The 23,788-nt window shown below is 39.4% G+C and overlaps 1 protein-coding gene across 6 annotated transcripts in view; it reads left to right on the forward strand.

The window, feature by feature from the left end:
- Nucleotides 1-18,772, forward strand: part of atp1a2a (ATPase Na+/K+ transporting subunit alpha 2a) — a 112,132-nt gene extending 93,360 nt beyond the window's left edge. For 4 of the 6 annotated variants that reach the window (XM_017461877.3, XM_017461875.3, XM_017461876.3 and 1 more), the window contains 5 exons: nucleotides 1,175-1,320; nucleotides 10,855-10,985; nucleotides 11,190-11,291; nucleotides 11,823-11,914; nucleotides 16,142-18,772. In XM_017461877.3, coding sequence (XP_017317366.1) covers nucleotides 1,175-1,320; nucleotides 10,855-10,985; nucleotides 11,190-11,291; nucleotides 11,823-11,914; nucleotides 16,142-16,170 — 500 coding nt within the window. In that variant the 3' untranslated portion in view covers nucleotides 16,171-18,772. Of the gene's footprint in view, nucleotides 1-1,174; nucleotides 1,321-10,854; nucleotides 10,986-11,189; nucleotides 11,292-11,822; nucleotides 11,915-16,141 lie in introns of those variants that run through there. The other 2 variants (XM_053673767.1, XM_017461878.3) reach the window with 2 other exon arrangements.
- The last annotated feature ends 5,016 nt before the right edge of the window (nucleotides 18,773-23,788 follow it).

Genomic DNA, 23,788 nt, shown 5'->3' on the forward strand with positions numbered 1-23,788 from the left:
GCCCAGGGCTACTCTGTGTCCAGTGAGGGCTCTCAATTGTTATGTGGAATTCATTGACGAGCTGTTGGTGTGCTTTGGGGAACACCATCAGAGGGCTCTGCTGTGTAAAGCCAGGTTAGCCTATTGGGTAAAGGAAGTAATTGCAAAAGCATAATTGAGGACAGGTAAAGAGGTGCGATTTTCCATTAAATGCCATGCATGCTATGGCTACTTCAAGGGAGTGTGATTTTATATGTTGAATGTTGCCTTATTGTAACCCACATGCTCTGTGTTGAGTTTGAGAAATTCCTCTCCTTAGTAAGAAGTATCACTGATACTTACTATTTTACTTTACTATTTATGAGTGCTGTCTTATATTATCTAGCAAGGTCTGCCCTTGGGAAATCTAAAGAACTTTAAAATACAACCCCCACTATTTCCAAGGCCACCTGTGTCCCTCAGTTTGATAAGAATGGTTAGAGGACAAGCATGACATAGCAAGTGATTTTTATCAACTCCACATTTAAAGTCATAGGTGATGACTTTGCTATTAGTTCTTGGCAAAGAAACAAGTAATAGTACTCAGCAAGGAAACAAACAAATGGGAAAACTCGACTAGTTCTACTAAAATCCACACTGGCTGTGCTTCACTCAGTCTTAGAATCATGGTTACATTTGTAAACTTGTGTAATCCCAAAACATAACTGTGTTGAACAAGTAGTGCAAGTATGATACAATCTATGTTCTACAGATGGATAACACGTACCAAAAAGTGCCTTAGTAAGGTGATCCCTCATACCCTATGGATATGGGCATTGTATTCTGACTGATTATCGGATAAAGCTGATCACTCAGGATACTTTGTTTTAATTTGCAGTACCTCTTCCATTTACATTTATGGTGTTTGGCAGACGCCCTTATCCAGAGCAACTTACAGACGTGCTTTGAAGTCTCTATCAATAAATACATCATGATACTGGTTTACTAGGTCACTGACTAAGAATACCATCAGTCTAAAAACTTTATTGGGGAGGTAATATAGTACAAAAACCACACAAACAGCATGCTAATTTAAGTCATTCCCTCTAATTGGAAAAGTTAACCCAAACCATGACAGCAAAATGCTCCCCACACCATAATAAAGTGAACATTTTCCCTTTGTCACCTGTCTATACTAATTTGTGTGTATGTGTAGGTATGATTCAGGCCCTGGCTGGGTTCTTTACCTACTTTGTGATACTGGCGGAGAATGGATTTCTGCCTTATAGACTTCTGGGATTGCGAATTGACTGGGATGACCGCAATGTCAATGATCTTGAGGACAGCTATGGACAGCAATGGGTACACGCAGTTATGCACATATGCACATTCTAGTTATACAGACCTACAGACACATTCTCTTCCAGACATAAAATCACTGCTGGAGGTATACAATATGCAACCTAATCTCACAGAATAAATGTTCGTATGCAACGTATTTACATCACTTTCTATACATTGAAGATCAATGTTCTGGCACAAGCGTACATTACATGGCAGTGTATCAAACATTCACACAAAATACTCTGAATTAGACATTCTGCACCAATATATTTTAAGCAAGCTAACCTTTACCACTACACTATTTGAATAAGATCAATATGAAATAAATAATTTAACCTTTTTTTTTTAAACATAATGAGCATAATGAGAGGGTGATAATCATATTGTGCCTTCAGATCTATCTGGAGACTTTCTGAAAGGCTATTAATGCCATTGTCACTAGAAAATTTCCTTGTGATGCCTCATCTTGGAATAATTTCCATAAAATCACAAGATTTTGAGCTACTGACAGAGCTTCTGCATGTCTAGATGGGAAACACTCAACCCATTTTGAAAACATGTCAATAATTGGCAAACAATACTGATTCCCTTGGTATGCTGTGACTTTGATGAAATCCATCAATAAATGATCATATGGTCCAGCTGACTGAAGGTGTGCAGCCATAATATGCAAATGAAACATTTTGGTAACACTTCACAGTATTGTTCAACTCATGGGTAACTATGTATGAATCAAGCAGGAAATAATTAGTAGTTCTTCATTACACTTATTTTTGTTAAATATTAGTTGATTACTCAGTAAGTAAGCTAGTAGGAGTTCATTATTAACTAAGCTATAATTACTTACATTTCTCCTGCATAGTTAGAACTCCTAGCTTTGGCTATTTTATAAAAACTAGTGATTTATTACTGATCACATCGACATTAATTCTTACCTTACAAGGAAGCCTTACCTTCCTCCCAGAGCTGTGCTACCTAATATACCTTAACCTATTCCAGTACTAGTGTCTATCAGTTATTATAGTTCTAAAACTAAACAAAAACTGATTGTTTTTATAAATGTTGTTATTATTAAGAGTTATTATATGTCCCCTAAAAGGAGCACAGGGTTGGAGTGCTGTTTTTATTTAGCCAGTCAAGGTCTAAAGAAAGAGATGAACAACAGTAACCTACAAAAGTACATGGCTGTAATGTAGCAATGAAAAACAAATATTCTCCAATAACATAAAAATGTTGTAAATATTTTTTTTTAAATAATAAAACACTAATGTTTCAGTAATTAGTAATAAATTACCATGTGTAGTACTGTTGTAAATCATCATTAACTCCTGAACACAGTAACACGTTAATCATTAGTAATTATTTTCCACGTGTTTCACTTTACACTATTGTTCCATGTCATCATTAATGCATTTCACTTTATTACATTGGCTTGAAAGAGCCAACATTCTGTTCCTCTTTATTATTATTATTATTATTATTATTATTATTATTATGTTTAAAAAATTGTACCATCTTCACAGGTCGCAGTTTTTGATGTAGAGCTACATCTTTCGCCACAGGCATAGATCTCATATGTGAAGGAGTGCTTGTGCTTTTAGGAAATATTGGAAAGTTGACGTGTACCAATGCTCTGAAGTGGGGCATTTGTTCATAGGGAAATGGTTGGGGTGCTTTTATTCATTAGATCGTGCAAACCAGACTGCAGGATTTAAAGACATGAAACTCAATCATTGTGTAGTACATGGGGAATCTAGCAACACCCTAGTAACCAACTGGATTATCATAGAAACCTGCTACCAACACCATAGCAACCACCTAACAACAACCTAGCAACCAGCTGAGATCATATAGAAACCTCCTAGAAACAACAACCTGGAACTCCAAACATCTAACTAACAACACCCTAGCAACCAGCTGGACCACAATAGCAACTAATTAACACCATAACAACTAGCAACTGACTAGCTACAGCCTTGCAACCTACTGGTATCATATTGAAACCTTCTATAAACACTGCAGCAACCACATAGGACCCGATAACAGCCTCCTAGCAAACACCCTAGCAACTATCTGAGTTTCCTTAGTAACAGCTTCCTAGAAAACACCCTAGCAACTATCTGAGTTTCCTTAGTAACAGCTTCCTAGAAAACACCCTAGCAACTATCTGAGTTTCCTTAGCAACCGACTAACTACAGCATTGTAACCAACTGGGATCATATTGAAACCTTCTAGAAACACCATAGCAACCACATGTGAACCCATTCCAGCAACCTAGCAATACCATCAGCTGGGATTACCTAGCTTCCACTACCATACAAAATGGCTAGCATAGCAGTGACTTAGTAGCACCCTTACTACTGGTTGAGTTAGTCTAGTAATCATCTTCCTACACTTTACTAAACAACCTAGGGCTGCACGATTTGGAGAATAATTCTAATTGCGATTTTCTGATCAAAATTGCAATTTGTAATTTAAAATGCGATTTACTATTATTTAAGAAAATAGCTACAGGTTTATTGTGGTGGTTTGCACAGCATCAAAGAAAGACCAAGCATAATCACAAATTTATCTTCTAACACTACAATAAACAAACAAAACAATGCAATTTCTAGTTCTACTGTTTATTTAAAACCACTTCAAAATTGTGGCATTCTTTTTTTCAAATAAAGCTGGCATGATGCAAGCATCTGTCATGATTAATCAAGCAAATAACTACAGTATCTAGAATAAAGTTAAATAAACTTAAATATGAATAAAATCTTAAACTTTTAAGAACACAAATACACTGTAAACAATTCTACATCAGTAAAACACTTACCATAACCTAAATTAAGGTTACAACAATGATGGCAAAAGTTTTTGCCATTTAAAGTGCAAAGTTCATGAATAATTTTGAGACCAAAAAGCTAACAAGAAAACGTTCACGTCTTGATTGCGTCACATTTTCCGTTGTTCAGGGTAATGTGCTTAAAGATTTATTGACAAAAAGAGCAGCATATCCACTCTCTCTGGTTTGAGGCATGACAGTTGACATGTTACTATATTGCCTTCTGCACTGAAGAGTCTTTCTGACGGTGTGCTTGTGGCAGGAACACACAGGTATCAGGAAGCCAATCTGCTCAACCTGGAAAAGTTAACCTGGTGCTGTTTCCCCCAGGCCAGGGGATCCTCTTCTAGCCACCTAGTGCATCTTTCAATCCAGAAGTGATGTTTTCTCCCGTATAGTCAATTGGAAAGTATGATGTTTGTAAACAATGACTCTTTAATTCAAAATCCACACGTAGGAAATGAACAGTGAGGCTCTGATATGGTTCAGTCATCCTGCTGGACCACATGTTAGTTGCTGTCAATTAATATTCCACATCTTTCAGCTCAGCTTCAACCTTCTTCCTGCACGTATCGTACAGTTTTTGAATGGCTTGAGTAAAGAACATATCATAGGGAAAGTGAGGTATTTTATCGAGCGTTACAATAAGATTCTTAAAACCATCTTTTGGGTGAGCGTTAATCAGCACCATCTTTTTAGCCATGTAACTTGTTATGGTGTCTGTTATTTCGCAGTACCTTCGTGAAGATTTGTCAAAGGGTGTGCCACTTTCTAATGCTTGAAAAATTGAAGTTTTCTTGGAAGTCAGTCGTGGTGATTTCGACCAATCCATGTGTTCACCAGTGGACCTTCTGGCCATGCATTCATCATAGATGTGTCTGTGATACTTCTGCATGTGTTGTTACAGGTTGCTTGTGTTGCCTCATGTGGTCGACACAGGCATTCGGCAGGTTTTACAAAGTACTTGCCTTTGAAGTACGTCAGAACATTGAAATCCAAAATAAATTCCAAATATATGTGGTGCTTTTTTTTTTTTTTAGGTATCAAGTTGTCGGCAGGACTTTACTCTTCTACAGACACACTTTGTTGTGGAGTTGTACCGCTCCTGCTCATCTTTTCCAAATGACGTTCTTGGCTCATTCGCTCAGCATGTGCAGTGTTAATGTCCCCAATTGGTTAAACTCTGCAGCAAACGTAAAATGCTCAGGAAGCAAATCATCAGTGACTACGTGGATGCTTGTTCCCATATTTGATAGCCCTTAATTAAAATAATTGCAACTCTTGCAATTTTAAAATTGGCTGCATTTTAGCATTTATAACCAACATTTCTACCATTTTACCCTTTACATATTACTTTTAGCAATTTACCCTTTACATGCTTAACTGTTACACATTTTCAACATTTTTAAATCAATGACAATAAAACATTGTAATATCCTTTACCACTTTTAGCATGTTTAGCGGGCTCTGTCAAGCCAACATCAAAGTTTGTTCATGAACTTTAGCCATCTAGTTTTTTAAAATCATAACTATGTAGTTCAAATGCATACAACATTAAGTGACTTGGAGCTGATATAATGGTACAAAGCAGTGCTGACAATTTAGTTATAGTTTAATTAGCTGAAACAGTTAAATAAGATAATAATAATAAGCAGAAACAGAACAAACTGTAACATCCCGATTATTCCCATGACGTGGGATTCAACGTCTTTTTTTTTTTAATGCAAAAACTCAAATTACTTCCTCTTTACTAACACTTCTCACTTCATAGGGTGTGATTTATACTGTGAGTGTCACTTGAGTGTCACGACTTCCCCTTTAAGCAGCGTGCTGCAGAGCATGTGAATGCATGTTGCCAAGCATGGTGCGCGAGCACCTGCTTTTTCGTTGTTGACAATCGTGACATTTGGACACGTGCATTTGTTGTGTTTTGTTATGTCTCCTCCCTGTTCTGTCATTGGCTATTGTTTCACATGTGTCTGAATTGCCCTCAGCCGTCAGCTATTACGAGGCTGATTATGTTTGTATATATACCGTGCGCCTCCCAGCACACAGCGCGGAATATTGGATAGATTAGATATTTCATTTACATTCCTTACCATAGTCATAGTCCATGCTGGTTTCTCTGCTCCCAGTCTCTCGCGATTGTTTATGTTTCATGTTTGGTATATATCGACACTGTATCCCGTGACCGTGATTCCTGCTTTGTCCTGTGTATGCCTGTTTTCCGATCATCTGACCTTTTGCATGTTTCTGGATTACATTATTGGATTACATTTTGGATTTACCTGCCTGTGTCTCTCTCATTAAAACTGTTAACCTGCTATTGCATCCCTCCTTATCTCCGTTGCGTCACGATACGTGACAGAATATTCCGCCGTAACACGGGTGCAGGGAGTTCATGATGCGGTTCGGGGAAGCGAGGGTCGAGCTAGAACAATTTATTTTTATTTTTTTGGGGGGAGGGGTTGGTAAGTCTGGCAGGCAAACCTGCCCTGCCGTTTACCCACTACTACAGGCAAGCTCATGCAGAGCCCCAGCCGGAGGTTAACCTGGCGACCTCAGAGCTCGAACCTGAGACCCACGAGGTGGACTCATCTGCCGAGCTCCAGCTAGAGGTCAACAGGGAGGCCCTAGCACCAGAGCTCCAGCCTGAGGTTCAGGAGGGGGTCTCGGTGCCACAGATCCACTGTAAAGCCCAGTTATTGTCCCAAGGGTCTGTTAACACGGACAACCAAGCCCTGCTCACGTCCAAGTCTGCCAACATGGCCGACCAGGTTCTGCTCAAGCCTAAGTCTACTGACATGGGCGACCAAGTTCTTCTCAAGCCCAAGTCTACTGACACGGCCGACCAAGTTCTGTTCAAGCTCAAGTCTACTGACACGGCCGACCAAGTTCTGCTCAAGCCCAAGTCCTCTGACACGGCCGACCAAGTTCTGCTCACGTCCAAGTCTGCTGACTTGACCAACCAAGTGTCTGCTGAACAGAACAACAAAGCTCAGCCCACGTCCAAGTCTGCTGACCTGACCAACCAAGTGTCTGACACGAACAACCAAGCTCTGCTCATGTCCACGTCTGCTGATCTGACCAACCAATTTATGCTCCCGCCGGAGTCAGAAAATACGTTCGACCAAGTTCTGCTCACACCCGAGTTTGCTGAAACAGACAACCAAGTTCAGCCTGCAGGCTCTGCTGAGTACGTCACTCTGCTTTCCTGTTCAGCCTAGGATGTCTCTCCACTTTCCTGCACTGCTAAATACGTCGCTCTGTTTTCCTGTTCAGCCGAGGACGTCGCTCTGTTTTCCTGTTCAGCCGAGGACGTCCCTCTGCTTTCCTGTTCAGCCGAGGACGTCACTCTGCTTTCCTGTTCAGCCGAGGACATCACTCTGCTTTCCTGTTCACCCGAGGACGTCACTCCGCTTTCCTGTTCAGCCGAGGACGTCGCTCCGCTTTCCTGCAGCGCTGAGTACAGCGCTCTGTTTTCCTGCCCAGCCGTGGATGTTCCTTTCCTTTCCTGCTCTGCTGAGAACGTCGCTCTGCTTTCCTGCACTGCGGAGCCCGTCGCTCTGCTTTCCTGCTCTGCTGTGAACGTCGCTCTGCTTTCCTGCTCTGCTGTGTACGTCACTCCGCTTTCCTGCAAGGCTGAGGACGTCGCTCCGCTTTCCTGTTCAGCCGAGGACGTCGCTCCACTTTCCTGTTCAGCCGAGGACGTCGCTCCGATTTCCTGCACTGCTGAGAACATCGCTCCGCTTTCCTGCACTGCTGAGAACCTCGCTCCACTTTCCTGTTCCGCCAAGGACGTCTCCCTGCTTTCCTGTTCAGCCGAGGACGTCTCTCCGCTTTCCTGCTCAGCCGAGGACGTTCCTCTGCTTTCCTGCTCAGCCAAGGACGTTCCTCTGCTATCCTGTTCGGCCGAGGACGTCACTCTGCTTTCCTGCTATGCTGGGAACTTCGCCCCGCTTTCCTGTTCTGCCAAGGACGCCACTCTACTTTCTTGCTCTGCCGTGAACGTCGCTCTGCCTTTTTGTTTGTGCTACAAACACTGTGCGGTCTCCTGGTTCTGTTTGGGACGTTTTGCCCAGGGGGCCGGGGCCGCCAATGGAGATGGATGTTTCATGGCACTCCGGTAGAAGTGCCCTTGGAGGGGGGGTTGTCACGACTTCCCCTTTAAGCAGCGTGCTGCAAATCATGTGTATGCACGCTGCCGAGCATGGTGCGCAAGCACCTGCTTTTTCGTTGTTGACAATCATGACATTTCGACACATGCATTTGTTATGCTTTATGTCTCCTTCCTGTTCTGTCATTGGCTATTGTTTCACGTGTGTCTGAATTACCCTCAGCCATCAGCTATTACGAGGCTGATTATGTTTGTATATATACCGCGCGCCTCCCAACACACAGCGCGGAATATTGGATAGATTAGATACTTCGTTTACAGTCCTTACGATAGTCATAGTCCTTGTTCATGCTGGTTTCTCCGCTCCCAGTCTCTCGCGATTGTTTGTTTCACGTTTGGTATATCGACCCTGTATCCCGTGACAGCGACCTTGATTCCTGCTTTGTCCCGTGTATGCCTGTTTGCCGATCATCTGACCTTTTGCATGTTTCTGGATTACGTTATTGGATTACATTTTGGATTTACCTGCCTGTGTCTCTCTCAATAAAACTGTTAACCTGCGATTGCATCCGTCCTTATCTCCGTTGCGTCACGATACATGACATTGAGATTCAACCAAAAAGATTAACTCTACTGATCAAAATTTATAATGATATACAAGTAGTTTGAACTATATGGATGTGTATAAACAACACATTGAAACTTATTACAAATAACTGAAGTGTAACTGTACGTTATTGTTGTCCATTTCTTTCTTAACCAGTGGCAAAATAAAAACAACACTCTGACATTGTGCTCCTTTGAGTAGAACTATAATAACATATACACATTAGACTCTGAGGTATTGGAATAGGTTAAGGTATATTAGGTAATAGAGTTCCAGGAGGAAGGTAAGGTTTAACTATTAATGTTGATGTGAACATTAATTAACCACTAAATATTTTACAAGAGCCATAGTTAGCTAGTAGTTCTGCAGGAGAAATGTAAGACTCTAATTACTTTTGAATTGAACAGTATTGTAAAGTGTTAACAAAATGATTTGTTTGTATCTTACTACAGCACACCCTCAGCCAGATGGACCATTTGATCATTTATTGATTTTGATATTCCATAGAACTCACCATGCCAAAGGATTTATTATTGTTTGCCAATCATTGACATGTTTTCAAAATGGGTTGAATGTTTCCCATGTAGACACGCAGAAGCTCTGTCAGTAAAAAAATCTGGTGAGAGAAATTATTCCAAGAAGGGGCATGATGAGGAAATTATCTAGTGACAATGGCATTGATAGTCTATCAGAAAATCTCCAGATAGATCTGAAGGCATAATGTGATCATCTCCCCTCATTATACATGTTATGTTTAAAAAGAAATATATGTAGAAGTAATCTATTTTTGAATATTATTGGTGTTCCAAATCCATTGTTAGTTTGTAATAATAAATCAGATACAAATAGTAAGAGCTCCCCTCCATTGCACAAGTTGGTAAGGCCCAAAAATTGCCTCACAGTACAATGCTTGATTACTGCTGTTTGACTGGGAGAGGGCACAGGTAGCTTTGAAGATGAAGAGAAGCGCTGCCTAGCAGACTATTTTACATTGCTGTTCAGAAGTGTACAGTAAAAAATAATAAAGCATGAACTCAGAAGGAGGTAGGATAATATGCTTTAATCTAGCTAATGACACTCCACATATGTTGTTGCCAGCTAGCTAATTAATTGCAGTTGAGCTATAAATATAAATATAAGTTGGCGAAAAACAGCCTTATGTTATGTTAGCTTTTTTTTTATATATATTTTTTTATAGTTCCCATTATCATCAACAACAAGGTTGTTCACACTGGATGTCATGTTCACACTGTGCACTACAGTGGAAATTTTCGATGAAACAATCAATTGATCATAAATGCTTGTGGATGATTAGACAGATGGATGGATGGATGGATGGGTAGAACTATAGAAAGATAGATAAGCAGAGGGAAATTATGTAATGACACTGTAGATATAACAAAGCTTATATTTAATTTAAAAAATAAATAAATATCGGGACACATACACATTCACAATTCAGTTCAAATAGAAACTGAAACTAAACTAAGCTGAAATTGAAAAATACAAACAAAATAAAAACTAGCAATATTTTTTTTAAATATATTAACCGTGCACTGTTGTAATCCTCTTTGTAGTACACCAAGTGAGCCAGGGAAAGATACAGGTACTTGTTCCCATTAAAGAGCAGCATGGCTATTAGCCTTCTGGATGAGAGTTTCTTTTTTTCTGAATAATTTAATTATATAGGCTAAATTCACCAATTATCTCAATGAAAACAGGTAAAAAAATTTTTTAAATGTCCTGGCCACAAAGCAAAGTTTGAAGGAATTAATAGCCATTTTCTGTACTTTTGAGGCAAAAGCAATTAGAAAATAACTACCCAGGAACCAAAAATGTGTTAAATAGTGTTATCCAGATTATCCACATGCAGATATCCATGAAAACACAGGCATACTAACACACTTGTACATTGATTTGAAAGTAAATGCACAGTAGCAGTAAAATTGTATTACTTAATTCTGTTTGTGCTCTTTTGTGTTTCTTTTTATTATTCAGACCTATGAGCAGCGCAAGATTGTAGAATTCACTTGTCACACATCCTTCTTTGTGAGCATTGTGGTGGTGCAGTGGGCAGACCTCATCATCTGCAAAACACGCAGAAACTCCCTTTTTCAGCAGGGCATGAAGTATGTGGTGTGAGAATGTATGAGAGAAAGAGATGTGCATGTATTGGGGAAACAAACAAATTAACTCTTTTTAAAAATTTGAAAAGATTAGATACTTTGTTCTTTTGAGAACATTTGTATGCTTGTCTCAAGACTGTTATTCACACAGAAGAAGATTTTTAGTGTCAGTCCTGATGGAACCCCATTTAATTTCCTGTCCTTTAGAAATAAGATTCTGATCTTTGGCCTGTTTGCTGAGACAGCCCTTGCTGCCTTCCTGTCCTACTGCCCTGGAATGGATGTTGCTTTGCGCATGTACCCACTCAAGTAAGACAGACAGACAGACTCTCTCTCTCGCACTCACTCACTCACACACACAAATACACACTTTGTACTTTATTACTACCTTTGGTTTATGTATTGCAGTACCTAAATAATATCGGGCCTAATCCCAACTCTAGTCCTAACCTTGGTAGCTGAAATTAAATCTTTTGTCTCTTTTTATTTTTCTTTCAAAATTTCAAAAATTGTCCACGTAATGTAAAAAACAAATTTCTTCATGGAGGCCAGTTACATTTTCCCACATTTTCCTTTTTACAAAGTAAAAATGGTACTGTATATTGATCACACACACACTTGGCATACAGTTACTGACCAAAGTTGCGTTCCCCATATAAATAATCATAGCACAAAAAAAATCTTCCTTATGTATTTGAATGACTCTTATGAACACACTATACCATTTTATGAATATCACTTAGATACAATGACTCAGAAATGCAGAACATCTCAATTTCTCACCCTCTTCTTTTTTTCCCCTCACGCTCTGTCTCTCCATTCTACTTTCCCTCTTTTTAGGGTCTACTGGTGGTTCTGTGCTCTTCCATACAGCCTGCTCATCTTTATCTATGATGAAATCCGCAAATTAATTCTGAGGAGGAGGCCAGGGGGTGAGTGAATCGAACATGATTAATATGAGTTCTACTTGCTTTCATTTCAGATGTAAATGGTCTGCACTTATATAGTGCCTTTTAATCTTAGAGGTTCTACAAAGTGCTTTACACTGTTTCTCATTCACCCATTCTCACACACACTCACACACCAATGGCAGCAGAGCTTCCATTGGGAACAACTTTGGGGTTCAATGTCTTGCCCAAGGACACTTCAGAATGTGGAGGCATGTGGGCCAGGAAACAAATTGCCAACCCTACGACCCACCCTACCACCTGAGCCCCACAGATGTCCACTGCAGTTTCCTTCAGAACTACTGGAGTATTCCCATTTGCTCATTCCCATTTGCTCCTAGACAAGTGCTAATAGCAAAATGATCACCTTGTAACCGTGACCTCACATGTCTCTCCACTATGTTATGCTTGTCCTTTTTCCTATTTTTATTTTATCAAGGAATTGAGGAAGTATAGCACTCTATATTACATTTCTTGCTAATTCAGCACTGTCAAGAGGAGTGTACATTAACACACAACTTGCAGGATGGTTGTTTTCATTTTAAAAACAGACAGGTGGCCTATTGTTTGTGTCAGCATGGGTGCTGTGGTTGGAGACTAACTGATTACTTAAACTTATGAATTCATAAATTCATGACGTGTTGTGAAATGCTGAACTTACTGTTGGCACACGTTTGCATGTGCACGTTATGTAAAAATGTGTGGATCTTATTTAGTTCTGTGTCATCTCATGTAGTTAGTGTGTTGTTTTATGTAGCTCCACAGTCCTGGGGGAACGTTGTTTCAATTCACTGTGTACTGTACGAGCTGTATATGGTTGGAATGACAATAAAGCCACTTGAAATTGAGGTGTCAGAACACATCACAGCTTGCTGTGTATGGGGCTGCGTAGCCATAGACCAGTCACAGTGACCCCTGTCCACAGCTGAAAGCACTTACAACGGGCAAACGAGTGTCAGAAATGGACCATGGTGCAATGGTAGAAAGTAGCCTGGCTTCTTTTACATCATGTGGAGAGCCAGGTGTGTGTGTGTCACTTACCTGGGGAAGAGATGGCACCAGGATTCACTATGGAAGAAGGCAAGCTGTCAGAGGAAGTGTGATGCTCAATAATGCGCCCTGCCACACTAAAAAAATTGTTCAGCAATGGTTTGAGGAACATGATTTGGCCTCCAAATTCCCCAGATCTCAGTCTGATCAAGCATCTGTGGATAGTGCTGGACAAACAAGTCTGATCCATAGAGGACCCAACTCACAACCTACAGGACTTAAAGGATCTGTTGCTAACGTGTTGGTGCCAGATACCACAGCACGCCTTCAGAGGTCTTGTGGATTTCATGCCTCGACAGTTCAGAGCTGTTTGGTGGCACAATCAGCTGATCAGTGTATACAAATGTATATATTGATTTATGTAAATGGTCAAGTATATATTATATATATATATATATATATATATATTATATATATATATATATATATATATATATATATATATATATATATATAATATAATATGCATACATACACACACAATGCTGTGAAAAAGTATTTGATTTCTTCTGGTTTTTTTTGTATATCTCACACTGTATTGTTTCAGAAATGAAAACAAAATCTAATGCCCTTGCACCCTCACATGTTGGGGCTGCTCTTCCAGGGTAACGCCATTCCATTTTTTTAAAAATCATTTATATGTTGTTAGGAGTGTATTATGATGTAAAACTATATATGACTATATGTTTGACCATAACCAAATATTGGCATGTACAGTATCTCACAAAAGTGAGTACACCCCTGACATTTTTGTACATATTTGATTATATCTTTTAATGTGACAACACTGAAGAAATGACACTTTGCTACAATGTAAAGTAGTGAGTGTACAGCTTGTATAACAGTGTAAACTTGCTGTCCCTTCAAAATAACTCAACACACAGCCATTAATGTCTAAACTGCTGGAAACAAAAGTGAGTACACCCCTAAGAGAAAATGTCCAAATTGGGCCCAAAGTGTCAATATTTTGTGTGGCCACCATTATTTTCCAGCACTGTCTTAACCCTCTTGGACATGGAGTTCACCAGAGCTTCACAGGTTGCCACTGGAGTCCTCTTCCACTCCTCCATGACGACATCACAGAGCTGGTGGATGTTAGAGACCTTGTGTTCCGCGACCTTCCGTTTGTGGATGCCCCACATATGCTCAATAGGGTTTAGGTCTGGAGACATGCTTGGCCAGTCCATCACCTTCACCCTCAGCTTCTTTAGCATTGCAGTGGTCATTATCACGCTGGAATACTGACCTGCGGCCCAGTCTCCGAAGGGAGAGGATCATGCTTTGCTTCAGTATGTCACAGTACATGTTGGCATTCATGGTTCCCTCAATGAACTGTAGCTCCCCAGTGAAGGGAGCACTCATGCAGCCCCAGACCATGACACTCCCACCACCATGCTTGACTGTAGGCAAGACACACTTGTCTTTGTACTCCTCACCTGGTTGCCGCCACACACGCTTGACACCGTCTGAACCAAATAAGTTTATCTTGGTCTCATCAGACCACAGGACATGGTTCCAGTAACCCATGTCCTTAGACTGCTTGTCTTCAGCAAACTGTTTGCGGGCTTTCTTGTGCATCATCTTTAGAAGAGGCTTCCTTCTGGGACGACAGCCATGCAGACCAATTTGATGCCGTGTGCGGCGTATGGTCTGAGCACTGACAGGCTGACCCCCCACCCCATCAACCTCTGCAGCAATGCTAGCAGCACTCATAAGTCTATTTCCCAAAGACAACCTCTGGATATGACGCTGAGCACGTGCACTCAACTTCTTTGGTCGACCATGGCGAGGCCTGTTCTAAGTGGAACCTGTCCTGTTAAACCTCTGTATGGTCTTGGCCACCGTGCTGCAGCTCAGTGTCAGGGTCTTGGCAATCTTTTTATAGCCTAGGCTATATTTATGTAGAGCAACAATTCTTTTTTTCAGATCCTCAGAGAGTTCTTTGCCATGAGGTGCCTTGTTGAACTTCCAGTGACCAGTATGAGGGAGTGTGAGAGCGATGACACCAAATTTAACACACCTCCCCATTCACACCTGAGACCTTGTAACACTAACAAGTCACATGACACCGGGGAGGGAAAATGGCTAATTGGGCCCAATTTGGACATTTTCTCTTACGGGTGTACTCACTTTTGTTGCCAGCAGTTTAGACATTAATGGATGTGTGTTGAGTTATTTTGAGGGTACAGCAAATTTACACTGTTACACAAGCTGTACACTCACTACTTTACATTGTAGCAAAGTGTCATTTCTTCAGTGTTGTCACATGAAAAGATATAATCAAATATTTACAAAAATGTGAGGGGTGTACTCACTTTTGTGAGATACTGTAGATGTCGTCAGGTCAAGATTTGTATAAAATATGTGAAGTTTGGTACAGATTGAACATTGTATGCTTGAGTTATAACAACTTCCTGTTTAATAGCAGTAATAGCACTCTTTAGCACTTAGCTAAGTGTTGCTAGCATGTTTTAACATATTTCTAGCATGTTGTTAGCATGTTTAGAATTTGTTGCCATATTTTATATGTTGCTTGGAATACTTCAGTGTAAAACGTGTCACTTCCTTTTGCTAGTATGTGGACCTATGACTATTACTGAATATTGGCCTGTAGATGTCTTCAGGGCCAGATTTATATAAAATATGTTAAATTTGGTGCAGATTGAACATTGTGTGGGTTAGTGTAAAACATATCAGTTCATGTTGCCAGCAGGTGGTGCTATGACTATAACTGAACATTGGCATGTAGATGCCTGGATGCCCAAGCCTGGATACATATCAAAAGTGTGAAGTTTGGTACAGACTGAACATTGTATGTTTGAGTTATAACAACGTCCTGTTTTATGGCATTAATAGTATGCTGTAGCACTTAACATGTTTCTAGCATATTGTTAGCATTTTTACCACTTGCTGGCATATTTTAATATGTTGGTAGGAGTACATCGCATAAATAAGGACCTAGGAATATTGAACATATTGCATTATATATATATATATATATATATATATATATATATATATATATATATATATATATATATATATATATATATATATATATGTGTGTGTGTGTGTGTGTGTGTGTGTGTGTGTGTGTGTGTTTTCTTTACATAATTTATTGTTCATATTTATTCTGTCTTTTCTCCTCTGTTCTCTTCACAGGTTGGGTGGAAAAAGAGACCTACTATTAATGGATATAAGCTGTATCAAGGTGTATAATCCAAATGTGGTGTTATGGTTTGAACAAGGGTTTCTAATTACAGTAATGTGATGTCCTGCTTTAATGGATTTACTCTTTCCCAACCTTAAAGTACCTCATTAAAATTATCAGTGTGTTATCAGGGTTGCATAAATTATTCAATGATATTGATGTAAAAAATTATCTTGAAATTTTGTGAATCCTTTAGAATTTTCTATATTTCTACATAAATATGACTTAAATCATCATATTTTCACACAATTCCTAAATACAGAGAACCCAATTAAACAAATGAGATAAATATATACTTGGTCATTTATTTATTGAGGAAAATGATCCAATATCTGTGAGTGGCAGAATTATGTGAACCTTTGCTCTTGGTATCTGGTGTGACCACCTTTTGCAGTAATATCTGCAATGAAATGTTTCTGGTAAGTGTTGCTCAGTCCTGCACATTGGCTTGGAGGAATTTTGGCCCATTCAGCTTCAACTCTGGGATGTTCTTCTATGGGATGTTCTAGAACACTTCTATGGTAAACTATGGTACTGCTTCACAGATGGTATAAGGTATTTATGCTGGAATCCAGTGTTTTCCTTTCTCAAAACATAACACTTCTCAAAAAAAAAAAAAAAAAAAAAAATCCTATTATTGGTCTCTTCCTTCCACAAACTATTTTCCCAATAATCTTATGGCTTGTCCATGTGAGTGTTAGCAAACTGCAGATGTGCATCAATGTTCTTTTTGGAGAGCAGAGGCTTTCTCCTTGCAACCCTGTGATGCACACCATTGTTGTTCAGTATTCAACAATGGTGGACACAAGAACATTAACACAACTCTCCTGTGTGAGAGTCCTTTAGTGATCTTTGTTGGTCGACCACAACTTGGGAGGGTAACGATGGTCTTTAATTTCCTCCATTTGTACACAATCTGCATGACTGTGGATTGGTGGAGTCTAAACTCTTTAGATATGGTTTTGTAAACTTTTCCAGCATTATGAACATCAATAACTCTTTTTCTGACGTCCTCAGACATCTCATTTGTTCGTGCCATGATACACTTCCAGAAGCATCTGTTGTTAAGACTTTGATAGATCCCTGTTCTTTAAATAAAACAGGGAGCTCACTCACAACTGATTTCAATTACTGGGATGACAAACATCTGACTCTAATTTCACCTTAAAATTAACTGCTAATCAAAGTGGTTCACATACTTTTGCCATTCACCGATATGCAATATTGGATCATTTTCTTCAATAAATAAATGAAGAAGAATAATATTTTGTCTCATTTGTTTAATTTGGGTTCTCTTTATCTACTTTTAGGATTTCCGATGATGATTTAGGTCATTTATGTAGAAATATAGAAAATTCTAAAGGGTTCCCAAATTTTCAAGTGCCACTGTATTTAAAAAAATTAAATATAAATAAAAACCTTTTGACTATTTTTATTCATCAGAAACTTTCATTCATTCATTCATCTTCAGTAACTGCTTACTGCTTGACCTGTCCTGGTCAGGGTTACAGAGGATCTCTAGCCTATCCTGAGAACACTGGGCTCAAGGCAAGAATACACCCTGTATAAGATACCAGTCCATCGTAGAGCACCATGAGTCATTGATAAATTAAGCCTATGAGTGTAGATCTAAAGAGAACTTTTTTGTTCATTACGTTCTGAGAGTGAATGCATATGCCCCATTGTAAAATGGTTTAATGTCAGAATTCTGTAAGTGATTTTCTTTCTGATAGTGGATACACAAGATGGCATACAAAAATTTAGCTAGTTATCTAGTTGTGGTCAATTAGTATCATTAGCTTGCAATATGTTATAAGCTTTGAGGATACTTTGTTTACAGTTCTGTCATTATACCTAATACCTTAAACCAGGGAAATCATGCTACTGTTCACTATATAACAATACTTGAAAATCCCTGATATTTTGGGATTGGGTGATTGTCCCTTTGTTTACATAGGTATTGCATTTCTGCATTTTTGTGTCATTTCAGTATAATAAACTCAGTTTAATTGAGTTAAATGTTAGGTTAGTCAGTGTTGAGCATAATGCTCTGAACACTAAGATCCAGCAGTAAAATGCTGGAGACAATAAGTGTGAAAATTTAAATAAAACACAACCATCAAGTAAGTCACTGTTGGTTTATTACTCCCACCTTCCAAATACTTGCCAACTAAGTCGTACCATTTAGGCCAGTGGACATGGCACCACTAAAGCCTCCTGATTCCTCTGGAAAATTGCCAGAGTTCTCCCTAACAAATCCAACCCTCCTGATTCCTCTGGAAAACTGCCAAAGTTCTCCCTATTTCTTGTTTAAATTCTCAAATGTTTTTTTTTTCTTTTCATTATTGCAAACTGCTACTAAAGCTCAAAAACTAACAGCAATTTGATCATGAGTGGTGCATCTCTCTATATTCAATGTCAAATATATTAAATTGGCAATCTATTTTGTCTTAGTAGGTGAGAACTGTTCCATAGTGTATTGTATATCCTGCTATGGCCCTTGAAACCAATGCCATTTGAGAGTTTTGGATGCTAAAAAAGTTATGTGCAATTTCCTAGGAATAAATGAATATGAAATACAATACATTTTCTGTTGGATTTTTCATTCACTCATTCTTCTTCATTAACAACTTTATCCTGGTCAGGGTTGTGGTGGATCTGTAGCCTATCCTGCAAACACTGGGGGTGAGGTGGAAATAAACCCTGGATAGGATGGAGTACATTGTAGGACAACATGCACACATATATTCACATGCCTAGGGGAAATTTAGCATAGCTGTTCTCCCTTTCTAGTAAGGTTTTATGAGGTGCCAACGCTACCCTCTGCACTGTTAATCTCTGTACCAGGCACTTTGGAATTTACAAGAACATGTGATTATCAAGTTTTTTTTTTGTAATTGAAATATAATGTTACCTTATTAGTTAGCACAATATCAACACAATGTCCTGCCTCATCTAAACAAACAGTAACACCAAGGCAGCCTCTGTAGCAAGTGTTTTTAGCTACCTAGGTAAGCATTTTAAAATTATATTAAAAGAATGAGTTTCATTTTGATTCAGTAGAACAGAAGTAGTTATATCATACACTTTCTGTCAAACTGTCAATCAAAGTGTTGTGTGTGATAATTTATGGCCCTCTGTGCTTCCCTGACTGGCAGGTCTGTAGGGGTGGTGAGGGGGGTAACCCCATCCACTGTATCAGCTGGTCAATGTGGTCAATCCCGGTTTACCTTTGAATAAAAAGTTTAGGAATTAAAGCGTCTTTTTTTTTTTTTAAAAAAATAATAATAATTTTTTTTTTTTTTTAATCTGTTTAAAATAATCGTTTGTATTACATACATTCTAAACACAAACCTTTAGGATGTAAAAATGATTAAAAGAGTTGTTTAAAAAGAATCCGTATTACTAGGCTTCCAAAAAACACATAAAAACTGTAGGAGGTAAAAATGGTTAAAGAGCTGTTTAAAAAGAATAGCGCATATGACATGACTTCTAAACAAAGATCCCCCCCCCCCCCCCCCTCTCTCTCTCCAAACACACCCATACACGTGTTTTCATCGTAACCAGTACGCTCTGTCAAAATGTCAATCACGGCGGTAGAACTAGAGGGTTGATTTATGGCATCGTCCTTGTCAGGCCTGCTTTTCTCTAGGAGTGCTTAATTTATGGCCCTTTGTTTCTTCCTGACCAAAGAGGTTTTTTTCATGACCAGGAGGGTCGTGGTGTGATCCTACAGATTGTTTATGATAATGAGTGTCTGTGGGGGTGTTAATGGGTTTTTAAATAGCTTGTTAAGACATTATGGTTAAACACATAAGACAGTCTGCAACTAACTGCTACAATGGCTACACCGAGAACTCCTAATATCTCTAGAAGACGGTTCTGCATCACGCCTATAAGAGGTGCTGATGAAAAGATTGATGAGTTAACTTTTGTTCCAAGAAAAAAACAATGTATTAGTTTGTCAAAAATTCTTCGTGTGGGTGATGAGGTTGTAAAGGAACTGTCGTTTAACCCCGAGCAGGGCGTTACCAACTCCGGAGATCCTCTCTTAAGACCGCCCTCATGCTGTGATGATAAAAAACAGGGTGGCCTGTGTCACAGTCAAACACATATTACGAAGATGGCTCAATATTCTCCATACGCCTGCTACAGCAACACCCCGGAGACAGCACCGGCTCTGCCTGAAGACAACGCGACAACGCTAGAATCCACTCCGCAAACATACGACAACAAGTGGTTGGATAATTTCTGCAAGGAATTAGGATATCACAACCTAAGTTTCCTCACAACTAAATACAGAATCAGCGGCTCTTTAACTGGCGCCTCTGCCTACATCGGTGTTGATGACACAGACGGCTGTATTCGATCTGACGCATTCAAGATTATAAAAGCGACAGTCGTGGTCCTTCTGGAGCATGTTATCAATAAAAAAAACTGAAAGATCTCTGTTTGGGGTGCGAAGTGGATCATCCGAGTCAGCTTAGACACTCCTGTCTCTTCGAACCTGACGCGTATTTCTTTGACAAATACTTTGAGGAACTATCGCGTGATCTGCTCAAAACTGGGCTTAAACATTTCATCGCTCAAGCCTTGAGTCGGTTTGGTTTGAGGGTTAACCCTCAGAGAATTCAAGGATCGGTGGATGCCGTTCTACACGAGCTGCGGGACGAAGTGTACATCGTGCAAAGGCTTAACGAGGTCAGAGAGAAACTTGTGGATGTCAGCAGCGAGCAGATCGTCTACGACGCCGTGGACAGCTGGAAGGGGGTCATACCAACCGTTTGAGATGGGGAATGTGTGCAGCGCTACAGGATTGCTTAAACGCCGTATTAGGTGTGAGATGTCCAGTCTGTTGTACAAATGCCTTACGGACTGTGTTGGTGTATCCGTAGCTGTAAACGGATGCGATGTTGACCCGAGACGTCTAACAAATCTAGTGAATCAGATGTGTCTTGTGCGAGGTACGGTGTGTGATTGGACTGCTTTGGTACGTATGTGTATTAACGCATGCGAACCGATTTCGGTTTCTATCACAAAAATACTAGATCTTGTGACTGAATGTGGCAGACGTATTAGAATTGCAGACATTTTATGTATGTGTACATATGTGTATGATATGTGTGAAATTCTGCTGTCGAGAAATGACTAGACAGATGTCTGTGAAATAATCGACGCATTTATAGCGTATGTGGTTGACAAAAACACTGTGATGTGTATAAAATTCCTACACTCCCTCAATGATGATGTATGATAACGTTTATGATCTTTTACTGAAATAAATACCAAGACGTTTAAGACCATCTGTGTTATTCTTTTGTGATTGTTAAGGTGTCGACATGTCAGGAGACATGACAGCAGACCTGAAAAAAGTCTATTACACACCTTCAAATGCGGGGTCTTTTGGTGGTAAAAAAAAAAAAAAAAAAAAAAAAAAAACCTTTAAAAGACGGTGTTTTAAAGGAAACAGGGGTTCGTTTAACAGATAAACAAGTTTCGGATTGGCTTGCCAGCGAGGATGCTTACACGCTACACAGAACTGCACCGCTAAAATACAAAAGAAATATGAATACAGAAGATATGCAGTTTCAGGCAGATCTGGTCGATATGTCTGCATACGCCAAGGAAAACGACAAGGTTCATTTTCTGTTGACGTGCATAGACATGTTTAGTAAATATGCGTGGACTCGGGTTTTAAAAAATAAATCCGGCGTCCAGGTGTCTAAAGCTTTCCAATCTATACTGGATGAGGGCAGGGTGCCCCGTAAACTACAGACAGATAATGGGAAAGAATTTTTTAATAAACATTTTCAAAGCATGACAAAAAAGTACAACATACAACATTTTGCAACAGCCACCGATTTAAAAGTGTGCATCGTCGAGCGGTTTAATAGGACCTTAAAAGGGCGGATGTGGAGATATTTAACTGCTACAAACTCCAAACACTATATCGATATTCTTCAAGACATCACGGACGGATACAATGCCAGCTATCACAGGAGCATTAAGATGAGACCTATTGATGTGTCCAAAGAAAATGAATCTGCCGTGTATAAAAACCTATATGGATCTAAAGACGGCCCCGACGTAACCCCTAAATTTAAATATAAAGTTGGCGACATTGTTAGAATTTCTAAAGTAAGAGGTCCATTCACAAAAGGTTATAAAGAAAACTACACGCACGAGTTTTTCACTATAACAGAATGCATATCACGCGAACGTCAGTCTATAGGTTGTGTGATTATGACGGCGATGTCATCGATGGTGCTTTTTATGAAGAGGAATTACAAAAAATATTTGTGAACAAAAACAAAACATTTAAAGTGGAAAAAATTTTAGACAAGAAGAAACAAGGTCGAAAAACAATGGTTTTGGTTAGATGGCTCGGATGGCCCTCAAAATTCGCATCGTGGATCGACCAGAAAGAATTGGTCGATGTACAGAATCCCATAAAAACAGACGAAACCTCGTAGATGGCACACATTCATGTAAAAAACCAACCATGACTGCAGGTGGTTTTTGTGTAACGCTTCCCTGTAATGCCTCAAGGACCGTTTATCCGGAAAATAGTATATCGTGTTATACAACTCGATTATCGAAAACTATCAGTCTAAAAGAAGACTGGCAAGTCGGGTTAATCGAATTTGAATATCCACTGTCGTGGTACACATTTAATGAGGAAGATGCTATGTTCATTTTTAACTATGGTGAAACAACGAAGACTGAGAATCGGGTCACCGAATATAATAGTGAAGGCAGTATATCAAACGCATCTTACAGGGTAAAGACTGGATATTATGATGATCAACGCGACTCTGACACAACGTGCGAGTCTCGGCTATGATCATGTTAAAAATAAAATTTTTCTCAAAGGCCCTCCGAAGACATCGCTGACATTTTATGGAAAGGTGGCCAATATTGTAGGATTAAAACCGGGGGTTGCTATTGAAACTACGGACCATGCTCTTGAAAGATCTGGCATGACTTATGCGCATTTTCAGGCTGACATTAATGCGGGGTTTTACAGTATGTATATTTATACCGATATCATAGAATACCAGACCGTGGGGGATTTCTACGTGCCGCTACTGAGATGTGTACATTTAGAGGGGGAGAACCACAAGAATATTAGTGTTAGATACGACACCCCACACTACGTATCGGTTAATAAATCGTCCGTCAGTGAGATAACCATACAAGTGAAAGACGATCAAAATCGAGACGTGCGCTTCAGTTACGGGAAGGTGTGTGCCAAGCTGCATTTTAGGCCTATGAAACAATTTGTTTAAAAAAAATAATAATAATAATGTCATATTTCAACAATCACCACACAGACCCTCTGCGTTATGTCCAATATTACCATGTGGACCTAAACAACACCCTGTTTTTTTGGGTCTCAAAATCACTAATGCAGACGGCACAGACATAGCAGACGGAGCCCCCATGGGACTTATTAACTATGCCGGATCTACAATATTTTCACAAGTGGACGTGTCGCTTGGAGACCGTCTCATATCACAAAGTTCCAACACATATCTTTATCGATGCATAATAGAGTGTCTCACCAATTATAGTAAAGACGCTCTTGAAACGCTGTT

Source organism: Ictalurus punctatus, chromosome 20, assembly GCF_001660625.3.
Source record: "Ictalurus punctatus breed USDA103 chromosome 20, Coco_2.0, whole genome shotgun sequence".
Classification (NCBI taxonomy): domain Eukaryota; kingdom Metazoa; phylum Chordata; class Actinopteri; order Siluriformes; family Ictaluridae; genus Ictalurus; species Ictalurus punctatus.